The 12,268-nt window shown below is 45.3% G+C and overlaps 1 protein-coding gene across 5 annotated transcripts in view; it reads left to right on the forward strand.

The window, feature by feature from the left end:
- Positions 1 to 12,268, forward strand: part of ALS2CL (ALS2 C-terminal like) — a 297,669-nt gene that overhangs the window by 282,888 nt on the left and 2,513 nt on the right. For 4 of the 5 annotated variants that reach the window (XM_029588272.1, XM_029588276.1, XM_029588274.1 and 1 more), the window contains one exon: positions 9,223 to 9,345. The exons of the other annotated variant lie outside the window; for it this stretch is intronic. In XM_029588272.1, the coding sequence (XP_029444132.1) occupies positions 9,223 to 9,333 (111 nt within the window). In that variant the 3' untranslated portion in view covers positions 9,334 to 9,345. Of the gene's footprint in view, positions 1 to 9,222; positions 9,346 to 12,268 lie in introns of those variants that run through there. 5 annotated transcript variants of the gene reach the window in all.

Raw genomic sequence — 12,268 nt, forward strand, 5'->3', positions numbered from 1 at the left:
TAGCAGGTGTTTTCAAAGGGGAGTATCTGGCATCAGATGTTCATGTGGTTTGTGATGCTAGGCAAGCATTTTCAGTTCCAATTTGGCTTAGCAACTGCGCCGAGGACCTTCATAAAGGTGATGGTAGTGGCAGCAGCAGTGCTAAGAAGGGAAGGTGTGCTAGTTCATCCGTACTTGGATGACTGGCTCCTCCAGGTGAAGTCAGAATTGGAGTGCCATCACTTGATTCGTAGGGTTCTGAGAATGTTGTGGTCCCTAAGCTGGGAAGCTAACCTAGTGAGGAGTAATTTGGTTTGGTTCCAGTCACTGGAATTCCTGAGGGCGTATTTTTATACCTTGTTGGGCAAGGTGTTCTGTACCTCGGAGAGGGTGACCAAGTTACAGTCTTAGGTGCTTCGTCTACTCTGCCTTTCAGTGCCCAGAGTCTGGGATTATTTTCAGGTCCTGTTTTCTATGGCTTCTATACTGGAATTAGTTCCGTGGGCATTTGTTCACATGCAGCCTCAGCAGCGAGCTCTTCTGTTTTGTTGGAATCCGTTCTCAGAGGAGTTTTACTTCAGGTCCAGTCTCTCATGGTGGCTGTCTTATCACAACCTGGAGTTTCCAGACTGGGTGGTAGTGACCATAGATGCCAGCCTCAAGGCTGGGGGGGGGGGGCTGTTTGTCAAGGGCAGACAGTTCAAAGCTGGTGTTAAGCAAGGGAAGTGTCCTGGTCTATCAATCACTTAGAAATGAGAGCAGTTAACAGAGTATTGGCTTCCTTTCTCCTGCAGATCTGAGGACTGTCAGTGAGAGTCTTCTCAGACAATGCAGCAATGGTGGCGTATATCAATCATTAGGGTAGGATGAAGAGCTGCTGGGTAGCTCAGGAGGCCCAGGAACTTTTTGTCTGGGTGGAACAGTATCTGGCAGGAGTAACAGTATCCCATGTGGCTGGGGTCACAATTTGAAACTCCAGGGAGGAAGACTCAGAACCAATGTCAGGAAGTATTTCTTCATGGAGAGGGTGGTGGATGCCTGGAACCCCTTCCAGAGGAAGTGATGAAGACCAAAACTGTGAAGGACTTCAAAGGGACGTGGGATAAATACTGTGGATCCATAAAGTCTAGAGGATGTGAATGAAGAGAAGAGGCATGGGGATAGCTTGCGGGAATGATAGCTACTACCTGGAGATTAATACCCTTATTCAATAAACATACTCACTGTCAATGCGACTCCAGCATTGCTCTATGCTTCAACGGCAAGAGGAAATATGGTAAAAAGGATTTGCATTCACAAAAAACTGGGGAGTAGCTTGCTTGTTGCGGCAGTTACTATCCCAAACCAAATAAGTCTGATACTTCACTTTCAATGCATATCCAGCATAGCTCTCTGCTTCAACGGCAGGGGGGAAAGAGGAAAAGAGGATTTATATTCAGACAACAACCAACAAGGACTGAATTACATAGTCTGGGTAAACAAATAATTATGGGTGTAGCTTGCTTGTTACGGCGGCTACTACTCCGAATCAATTAAGCCTGATACTTCACTTGGAATACATATCCAGCACAACTAACTGCTTCAACGGCAGGGGGGAATAAAGAAAAGAGGAATTATATTCAGACAACAATCAACAAGGACTGAATGGCACAGGCTGGGTAAACAAATAAGCGTGGGAGTAGCTTGCTTATTGCAGCAGTTACTACCCCTAACCAATTAAGCTAGATAGTTCACTTAGATGCAGCTCCAGCACTGCTCTCTACATCAATGGCGGGGGTGGAAGGTAACTAGAACCAAAAAGTTACTAATAAGGGCCAAGAGTATCAGATAAGTATGAGAAAAAAAAAGTGTGAAAGCTTGCTGGGCAAACTGGATGGGCCTTTTGGTCTTCTTCTGCCGTCATTTCTGTGTTTCTATGAATAGACAATGTGCAGTCAGACTACCCTAGCAGGCAGCAGTTAGATCTGTGGGAATGAGAGTTATCCTCAGAAGACATGGATCTCATTCGGACAAGGTGGGGCAGATCGGTCTCCGCTCAGTGCATAGAAACCTAAGTTTCTATGCACTGAGCGGAGACCGTGTATACTTACATTGCAAACACAACTTTCAGACATTTGAAGTGTAATATAAGAATACGATTTTATTTAGAGAAAATCTGCATACAGCCCCTGAGGCAGCCCCAAGTGGGCGAAACTCGGCCTGAGTCGGGCGATTGTATCAAATTTGTCTCCACTCAAATAAAGAACCGTTTGGACTTTTCCTGGTGTCTAACCCATTTTTGTTGTCTACACGGCTTTCTTAGACAACCTACCCTCTTGTTTCATCAGATTCAGGGAAGGACAATTGCTTTGCATTCAGACATTATTCGTGTTTGAAGGGGGCACAGCATTTTTGTCTGTTAGGATTCGTGGGTTTCGTGAACCCTTGGCCCGAGGTGAGGGTTGATACCACCTGTGGGGAGGAGCCTCACAGGTCCTCACCATTGGGAGGCGAGGCCAACTGTAGCAGGAGGTCAGGTAGTAGTGGCAGAGAGATAGGGCGTCCTGCATCACCACCACATGATCGCAGGAGCTTGTAGAGAGGATACCGTGAGGTGTCTCGAGGAGCGATTAGGAGACACAGTTTGGAGGGAACCCACAGTACTCAAGCAGGACTGGAGATGCAAGTGCCAGAGCAGGAGCCTCCGAAAGAGGAGCGCTAGGCTGTCTCCAAGGAGCAGGGAGTGCGAGACAGGAACCTCAGGAGGAATACAGCAGAGACTGACCCGAGAAGCGAGCGAGTAGCGAGCGAGGCTCTGGTGTGATGACGTAGGCTGACCCGAGGAGCGGGGAAGCCCGAGTCGAATCTCCGAAGCAGTGACGTAAGCCGTCCCGAGGAGCGGGGCTGCGCATGATGGAATCTCTGGTAGAGAATAAGGCACTGCCTCGAGGAGCGGGGAAGCACGGAGTACAGTCACTAATTAGAACATAGGCACTGCCCCGAGGAGCGAGGAAGCACGGAGTACAGTCATAAGTGTAGAACGTAGGCACTGCCCCGAGGAGCGGTGAAGCACAGAGTGCAGTCTCCAAAGCAGGAAGGTGGTCCGAGGGGCAACCCTGAGAAGCAGGGAAGCTGGCAGGCAGGGTCTATGGAAGGCGCAGGGCTAACCCGATGAGCAGGGAAACCTGGAGACAGGGTCTCCAACTGGGGCGCAAGCAGGCCCCTGAGGAGCGGGTACTTAAGCTAGAGTTCAGAGCCACAGGCAGATCCGATGCAGGAACCACAGGTCCGAGGAGACGGAGCGAGCACTAGGTGAAGGAATTTGTTGCAAAGTCAGCTAGCAAGGGGCAAACGAGGTCCTTAAGAATCTCAACCTTGTCATGTCATCAGTCGGAGACGCCCCTAAGGTTCCCACCATTGGGCCTTCAAAGGGAGGCCTGGTGGTGCGCACACGCACCTAGGAAGGCCCGGAGTCGGCATGGGTGGCGGCGGCGTCCTGGCCACCACGAGGAGCCCTGGGAACCAGGAGGTATGCAGCGGTAGCAGCTAGCCCCAGCCGCAAGCTGACCCGGAGAGGAGAGCAGACCAACACATGTCGTGAGTTGAATCGGTCGCAGCCGTCTGTGACCGACGGTTATAACAGTGTCTTCTGGTCTGCAGGATGTGTCCAGCTTGGAACCCTAATTTAGTTCTGCAAGTGTTATGCATGTTGAGCCTTTGCCTCAGGCTTCTGTGAAGGATCTTACATTATAAGACAGTCTTCCTGGTTGTGATTTGTTCGGCCAGACACATTTCAGAGCTACAGGCTTTGTCATGTAGGGATCCTTTTCTGCAGATTACGGATGATGGGGATCTCATTACACATGGTCCCTTCCTTTTTGCTAAAAGTCACCTCCTCCTTTCATCTTAATCAAACGGTGGAGCTTCCCGACTTTCAACATTTGACGGTGGAGATGACAAATGCGAGAGAACTGCACTTATTTGGATTATGTTGGGCTCTGTGCATTATCTTAAAGTCACTAACAGTTTTTTTATTTATTTATTTTATTTAAAAGCTTTTCTATACCGTCGCTCAATGGTGTACCATCCCAATGGTTTACATATAGGCATGAAATAGGTTTGGTCAGTTTCTAAGTTATCCATAGGGTGCCAATATTATACGGTTACATAGTTCAATAATATATTCTAAATGATAAGTGGATTGGGGTTACTATTTGTCTGATTAATGAGATAATCATATGTGAATACTGTTTTAATTTAATATTTAATTATGACTAAAATAATAAGATACTCAGTTCAGTTTTTTATATAGGTGACATTCGCCTGTTTTTAACGATGGATCATCTCTTTGTCTTATTTAGTGGGGCAAAGAAGGGTGCAAAAGCCTCTAAGGCCTCAGTGGCGCGTTGGCTTTATCTGTAAAGGTCGGACTATTCTAGGAGGACTGCAGGCACTTTCTTCTAGAGCGTAAGGAGCTTCCTGGGTGGAGTGTCTGTTAATATCTTCGTAAGGAAATTTATCGTGCGGCAACATAGTCTTTGCTTCTTACTTTTACCAAACATTACCGATTGGATGATCGGGTGCCTGAAGAAGCTACGTTTGGTGAAGGGGTGTTGCGAGCTGGTGATTCGTATCCTGCCCAGTGTAGGGGGGTTGGGTACATCCCACTTGTCTGGACTAATCTTCTGCAGGGAAGGAAAATTGTTCTTACCTGCTAATTTTCATTCCAGGAATACCACAGATCAATCCACAGGCCCATCCCCTTTAATTTTGAAAGACCTGTATTACTGCTGGTTGTATATACTTGCAGAAGAGTTTTAGTTTACGGTTTTCAAGGTGTTTTGTCAGGGGTGAGAGTTCCAGCTCAGGAGTTCCAACTTTTTGTTTCCCTGCTCGCGTTAGAAGGGGAGTTAAGTTAAAGGGTTCATCTTGGCTTGTGTACAAGTCAATACTGAAGGACTGCAGGTGGCACTCTCAGTTAAGTAGAAGTGTCCAAAAAACGTTTCTCTGCCTCCATCTGCTGGTAGGGATGCAAAACCCACTTGTCTGGACTGATCTGTGGTATTCCAGGAATGAAAATTAGCAGGTAAGAACCAATTTTCCAATAAATTTCTCAAATGATTCCTAGGAAAAAAATATACAACCTGCCAATAGATTTGCTCTGTTATATAATGCTAGAAGATCTTTAATATTTCAAGCCAAAACTAAATGTGTAGAGGCCAATATTTGCCCATCTATATCCAAACAAAATTAATGGACAGCTTTGTCCGGTTATACACATTCTGAAATTCAACCCAAATACGGTCAGATTGAATATCTGGTCCGAAATTAAATGGACAAAGTCATCCAGGTTAACTAGAGGCCTGCTAAAGCCTGCTAGTTGGCCAACCAGATAGGCTGATGCAATACGGTGTGCTCAGCTGAAGGAACAGTTTTACACACAGTTGTGCATGCCTTTTATGTGCATGAACCTTACTGTTGATGCACAAGGAGTGTGCACTTGTCTTAACAGCCTCACATAGAAATCCCATGCAAATGAGGGCATTGAGTAGTACTCCAACCATGCAGAGAGGTGTCCTGGCTTAGCTCACATTTTCCTAGCACTGGAAATTTTACTCCCATTCAGAAATGGAGTAAGGTTTCTAGCGCATGTGACAGAAGTGGCAAGAGGGAGTGGAAGAGGCCTCACAACCACACCGCAGCTTCCTGTTGCTGCGGTTTTAGGATTTTTGTTTTGTTTTGTTTATTTTTTTCTCCCAGTCTCACTGTGGCCTTCCCAGCACCACCACCCCCCCCCCCCTCCAAAAGTGCCATACCTCTTGTCCCTGCAGTTGTTGCATTTCTTTTTTTATTTCTTTACTTCTGCTCTCAGGGACTAGCTGCCTCCTTTTTCTCATTTCAGCAGTTCTCTCCTCCCCTCCCGGTCACACTCAGGCAGGCCAGACCATGGCTTTCTCCTGCCTGTCCCACCTCTGCTCTTAAAGGAACAGTGCCCAGGTTTAAAATGTGCATTCATCATGTGCTGAATGCACATTTTCCAGTCTGCACCCTTTTTTTTAACTCTTGATGCATTAGCATAGGATTAGCTTACTGCATTGGAAGTTAGAAAAAAAATGTAACCTGCACCTCAAGAAACCATGCGCTGATTTGCAGTGTGGTCATTATGACGACCTTGAATGTAAACCTCAGAAGTTAGTTAAGTATGCTACTCATCACCTATGTCAAGTTAAAAGTAATCCCATCTACTTTTTCTTTGTCAGTATTAAATGCGCAGTCTGTCAAAAAGAAAGTACCAATAATTTATGATCTAATTATGGATTCCAAACCTGATTGTTTCCTAATTTCTGAATCATGCCTTCTAGAGTCAGATAATGTTGTCTTGAACCAAACTTGTCCCCCATGTTATGTAGCCTTTTCCCAGCCAAGGCCAAATCGGCAAGGCGGAGTTCTCCTTGCAATCATTAACTCGACGTTGCCCTTCGACAAAAATTCTTAATATAGAAAAATCATATGTGGTGTTACTGATTTTGACTTCTTTAATTAATGTTTGTGTAGTTTATTGTCCACCGGCGCTATTGTATACTGATCTTTCTCCTATAATTGACACCTTTCCAACTTTATCCATTGACACCTCTAATAGTATAATTGCTAGCAATTTTAACCTCCACCTCTTTTAACTCTATTAGATTATATGTGTGGTCTAGGGTGGGAACAAATAATAACTGGTTCTACACACAAACATGGGCACACTCGAGATCTTGTTTTGTTAATATGTCTTGTATTTCACCCTCCTTGATAAGAATTGAAAACAAATGTATACCTGAGTCGGACCATCATTTGATCTCCTTTAGTTGCATGTTAAAGTCAAAGCAGACCATTTTGCAAAATGAAGACAAGAAAACTTTCAATAAATGCCCAGAGGCTGATCCTGTGGTGTCTATTGAGACTTTGATTCCTTTCCATTAAATAATATTGATGAGACTGTCTCCTTATGGGATGATCCAGTTATAAATGTAATGAATTCCCTAGCTCCAGTTAAGTCCATAATTCCATAATAGTGCCCCCATGGGATTCAGAATCTCTAAAAACAATGAAGAAAACATTAAGAGGACTCGAGCGTTGGTGGAGGAAAAGCCCGATGCTTGTAAGATAGGAAGGCTTTATGGTCTATTTGCAAAAATGTAGAAAGGCAATTGATAAATAAAAAAAGGCATATTATTCAAGTCAAATCCAAGCAGCTTATGGGAATCCTGGAATACTATTTCACATTGTTAGATCATTGACAGTTGCAAAGAATGTCACCAATATAAACAAAAATCAAAGTACTTGTAACGAAATTGCTAGTATTTTTTTTTTTTCAGAAAAAGTCACCAGTATTACTCAGGAATTTTCAATCTTCCAATGCCAATCATTAAAACACCAGAAGTCAAAGTACAATGGGCTGCGTTAACCCATTGAATACTTGTTCAGTTACCCTATTAAAACTGTTGCAAAATGGTGTTTCTAAATTTATTATGCAAATCGTGAATTTATCTCTCAAATCTGGGACCTCACCAAGCTTGCTAAAGTGAGCTTTAGTTATCCCAATTCCAAAAAAGCAGCCATGTAATGCTACTGAATTTGCCAATTTTAGACTCATTTCTTCTTTACCGTTTCTAGCAAAAATTATAGAATCTGTTCTATTTTATCAATTGACCAATTACTTAAATGATAATGCCATATTAATCCCAAATGAACGCGGCTTCAGACATGGTCACAGCACTGAAATTCTTGCCTTCTTCCCTTGACACTATTATTTGAGGATTTGATTCCAACATTGATTATATAATTGTATTCTTAGATATAAAAGCTGCATTCGATACCTTAGACAATGATACCATACTGCTACGATTGGAAACTATAGGTATCTCGGGAACTGTGCTGAAATGGTTTAGTTCATTTTTAATACAGCTTACCCACAAATTCAGCTAGAACAGTTCCAGTCTGAATGGAAAGAGATAACATCCGCTGTCCTGCAGGGCTCTGCGCTCTCAGCAACCCTTTTCAACATTTATCTAGCATCACTGTGCCTGATATTTGAATGTCAACGTGAATTATAAAATCTTTATAGATGCTATCCAGTTCTTTATACCTTATAAATCATCATAGATAAATACTTTATCTTTGATATTTTTATGCCTAAACTAGGTACAAACATGGCTGGCACATAATAGATTAACACTAAACATTTCCAAAACTGAAATAATGTTTTTATCAATGCATATATGACTCTTTGAGCACTTTTCCAACAGTTTTAACTTTTAATGTGTCACTATTCCAATTGTGTATAGAACTAAGAACATTGGGGTAATCCTTGCTTCCCCGCTCTTGATACAACATCAGATTTCCTCAGTTGTAAAGTCTTCTTTTTTCAAGAAATAACTGTTAAAGCATTTAAAACCATTATTGGAACCACATGATTTTCATTTGGTTCTTCAAACCTTAAATTTGATCAAACTTGATTATTGCAATTCATTGTATTTGGGGATGCCAATGAATGCTTTATGGCTGTCATAGCTTGTCCAAAATGCTGCTGCCCATATTCTGACTAATACTGCAAAGAGAGATCATAATGCATCGCTGCATTGGCTACCAGTCGTTTTTCAGATATAATATAAAGTGTTAACATTGATATTTAATCTACTAAACAATGAATCCAATCCTTGGCTGAATGCCTCCTTGTGAATATATTGTTACGCGTGCCACCCGCGACAGACCCGAGGCGCAACCCTCTCACCTTCTCATGCGGACTCCAGCTCCTGGTTCCTCTTCACTGGCAGCGGTGGGTCACCAGGTCCGACCTCGGGTCACTTTCGGTGCCTCCGGCTCTGCCACGGTCCCCAGTGTTGCTAGCCAAGATGTCCTTGCTCTTCGGGCCTCTCCGCGTGGCCTGTGGAGAGACGCCACCATCGGCACCATGCCCCTCCCTAGGCGCATGCTCATGCATTGCTAGTTCTTTTAAAGGGCCCGCGGCGGGAATCTGGCCGCAGCCTCAGATGCTGATGTCAGACTCTTCGGCGTATAAAAGCTCAGGCCTCGTGCCATAGCGTTGCCTTTGCAACAGGTCTCCTCGTACTCCGAGTACTCGGTGCTGATAGAGATTCCTCTCTACTTCGTGTTCCTGATTCCTGTGGCTCCCGGTTCCTGTGTTCCTCGTTCCTGTCTCATCTATGTGTTGGACTGACTCTTTGGATTTCGACTCTGCTTTGTTTGACTACTTTTCAGCTCGTCCCCAGTCCCGGACCTTTGCTGCGCCTGACTATCTCCAGCCCTGGACCTCTGCTACACATGACTACTCTTCAGCCTATTCCAACCCCAGACCTTTGCTACACCTGACTACTCTTCAGCCTATCTCCAGCCCCAGACCTCTGCTATGCCTGACTACTCTTCAGCCTATCTCCAGCCCCAGACATCAGCTATGCTTGACTACACCTGCCTTCTTTGTGCCCTGACCATTGCCTTGATTGACTACGCCTGCCTGCCTTCTCCGTGCCCTGACCATTGCCTTGATTGACTACGCTACAGATCTTTCTGTGTCCAGAATTCTACATTGCTTGCCACGACCTCCACTTGCCGCCGTCTCTGATCTTAACCTGTCAGGGACGCCTCCTCTCGCCTAGATTGTAAGCCCTCTGGGGATAGAGAAATACCTACACAGTACCTGAATGTAAACCGGTGTGATATCTCGATTGAGATCGAATGTCGGTATATAAAAATAATAAATAAATAATAAATAAATATCCTCTGGACGTGGACTTACAAGGCTTTGGCCTTTCTTTGCTTGAGCGCCTCCAGTTACCTGTTGTTTCTTTGGCGCCTGAGTTCCTGTAGCGAATCCAGTCCAGGGTAGAACTACACCACCTACCGGCTGCTGTCTCTGTGCTGAACCACTTCTCGTTAATAACTAACCTCGAGGCCCATCTAAGTTCTGCTGGCCCCGGAACCCAAAGACTCAACCCGAGGGGAATGAGGGCTGGTATAGGTGAAGCTCCAGCAGCCTCTAGCTTTAGCCAACTCCACCTGCCGATGGTGGGGACCCGTAAGTCCTTACCTACGGGTTGCGTCAACCCCACTTCGGCCCAAGGGTCCACCTCCGACGCAACATATATAATAGTCTCTGTGACAATTACGATCTGCATATAAAAATGTTGCTCTATATTTGACACCAAAATTGTCCAGGCTAGATTTAACAAGAAATTGTACATTTTCAGTAGCTGGTCCAAAATTATGGAACGCAGTTCTCTGTTGCAGTCCTGGCCGCGAGCACCGCGGCCAGACCTTTACCTCCAGGCTCCCGGATCTGTTCCTGTTCTCTGAGGCCTAGTTTGCGGCCTGGATGGCGGCATTCTCGCTGGGGCTGCGCCACTGCGAGCTCCTCCGTAGATGCCTTGCACTTAGGCGCGCGCGCGCGCCACTTGGGCGCTTTTCTAGGCCGTTTCCCGCCAGTGGTGACTCCGCCCAAATCCTGACGTCAGACGCCACGGCCTTGATAAGCCGGCCGCGGCCATCCAGTCTTTGCCTTGCAATGGGTTAGCCTCCCGGTTTCCTGTTGCGCTGTGCCTCAGAGTGACTTGCTTGGCTTCGTCGCTCCATTCCTGCTACAGTACCTGCCTGGTTCCTGCCTGCCTGCTACAGTACCTGCTTGGTTCCTGCCTGCCTGCTTGCTACAGTACCTGCCTGGTTCCTGCCTGCTTGTTACAGTACCTGCTTGGTTCCAGTACCCCGCATCCTGCTACAGTGCCTGCCTGGTTCCTGCCTGCTTGTTACAGTACCTGCTTGGTTCCAGTACCCGCATCCTGCTACAGTACCTGCCTGGTTCCTGCCTGCTTGTTACAGTACCTGCTTGGTTCCAGTACCCGCATCCTGCTACAGTGCCTGCCTGGTTCCAGTTCTTGTATCCTGCTATAGTGCCTGCCTGTTCCAGTACCCGTATCCTGCTACAGTTCCTGCCTAGTTCCAGAACCCGAACCCATGTACAGTATTGCTACTGTACGAGTCTGGTTCCAGTTACCTGTCCTAATCCACAACTCTCTTAAGTCCCAGCAGTTGGGCTCCCACGGGCTCCTCCCAAGGAGTGCCAGCTTCCAGGGTGAAGAGCATCTACGTCCTGCCCGAGCATCTGCCTCCCGGCCTGCTTTGCTACAGAGACATTGTCCACCTTTCCCATTCTCCAGCAGGTCGGCCCAAGGGTCCACTAAACAGAGACTCCCATAACATTCTCATCTTCTTTTGCATGGTTACAAACATGATAACTAAAAAAGAAACTTAAGACCTATTTATTAAAACATGGTCAATATAGCTTAGAATACCAATATCACGGCAATGCTTAGAATGATGTGAATCAGAATTGATTATTAACATAGACCTTGCCTTCTGACTGCACCTGGCTACTGTGGCATTTAAACGATGTCAAAATATTGCATGTTTTTGTTGTGTGGGAGTATTGCGACTGTATTTTATGTTTTGTTATATGTTTTTAATATTATGTATGTGATACTTGTAAACCGCTTCATGTGCTATTATAGAAAGCAGTATAGAAAAAATTTCAAATAAATAAGTAAAATACACATAGTTTTAATGCACAGGTTATTGCATCGGCCTGAGAGTTGGCCTACTATCCGGGTAAATTTGGCTGCCCAATGCTGCATATCAGCGTTGGCCGGCCATATTTTAACTGCACCTGGGAATGACACAGCACCATCTCTTTTTATCTAATTTTGTGCAGGCTGAGGCTATGATTTACCCACACAAAATTTAGCCAGTCAGAGTGGAGAAAATTTTACCCATGAAGATTTAGCTGGCTAGCTCCCAAAGAGTCCAGTGCACAAAAGCTGAGTTTCCTAACCCACAGGCTAATTTTTTAAAACTCCCGATGCATTAAAAAATTAGGCATAGGCGCTGGCAGCATAGGCACATGCCTTGGATGCCAAAATCTGAAGGTTCCAAAAAACTGGGACTCCCTCTGCTGCTGTATCAGTTCTAGAGGCAAAATCTCCCTCCCCTGGTCCTCTGCCTATGAGCACCATAATCTTAAATCCGGCCCTGGCCACAGGCCACCATCGTGCCCATGTTTGAGGGCTCTACTAAGCCTCATTATTTTTCCCTGAGCTATTTTACCATCACATTATAGTAAACCCTGTGGTATTATTCTCTCTAAGGAAAATACCACAGCTTAGAAAATGACCCCAAGTTTGTTAGTGCTGACTCTGTGACCGGTGATCGGAGCATTTTTTTGTATTCGATCTGTAGGTGCATTTTTTGGAACTGTGTG

Source organism: Rhinatrema bivittatum, chromosome 2, assembly GCF_901001135.1.
Source record: "Rhinatrema bivittatum chromosome 2, aRhiBiv1.1, whole genome shotgun sequence".
NCBI lineage: Eukaryota > Metazoa > Chordata > Amphibia > Gymnophiona > Rhinatrematidae > Rhinatrema > Rhinatrema bivittatum.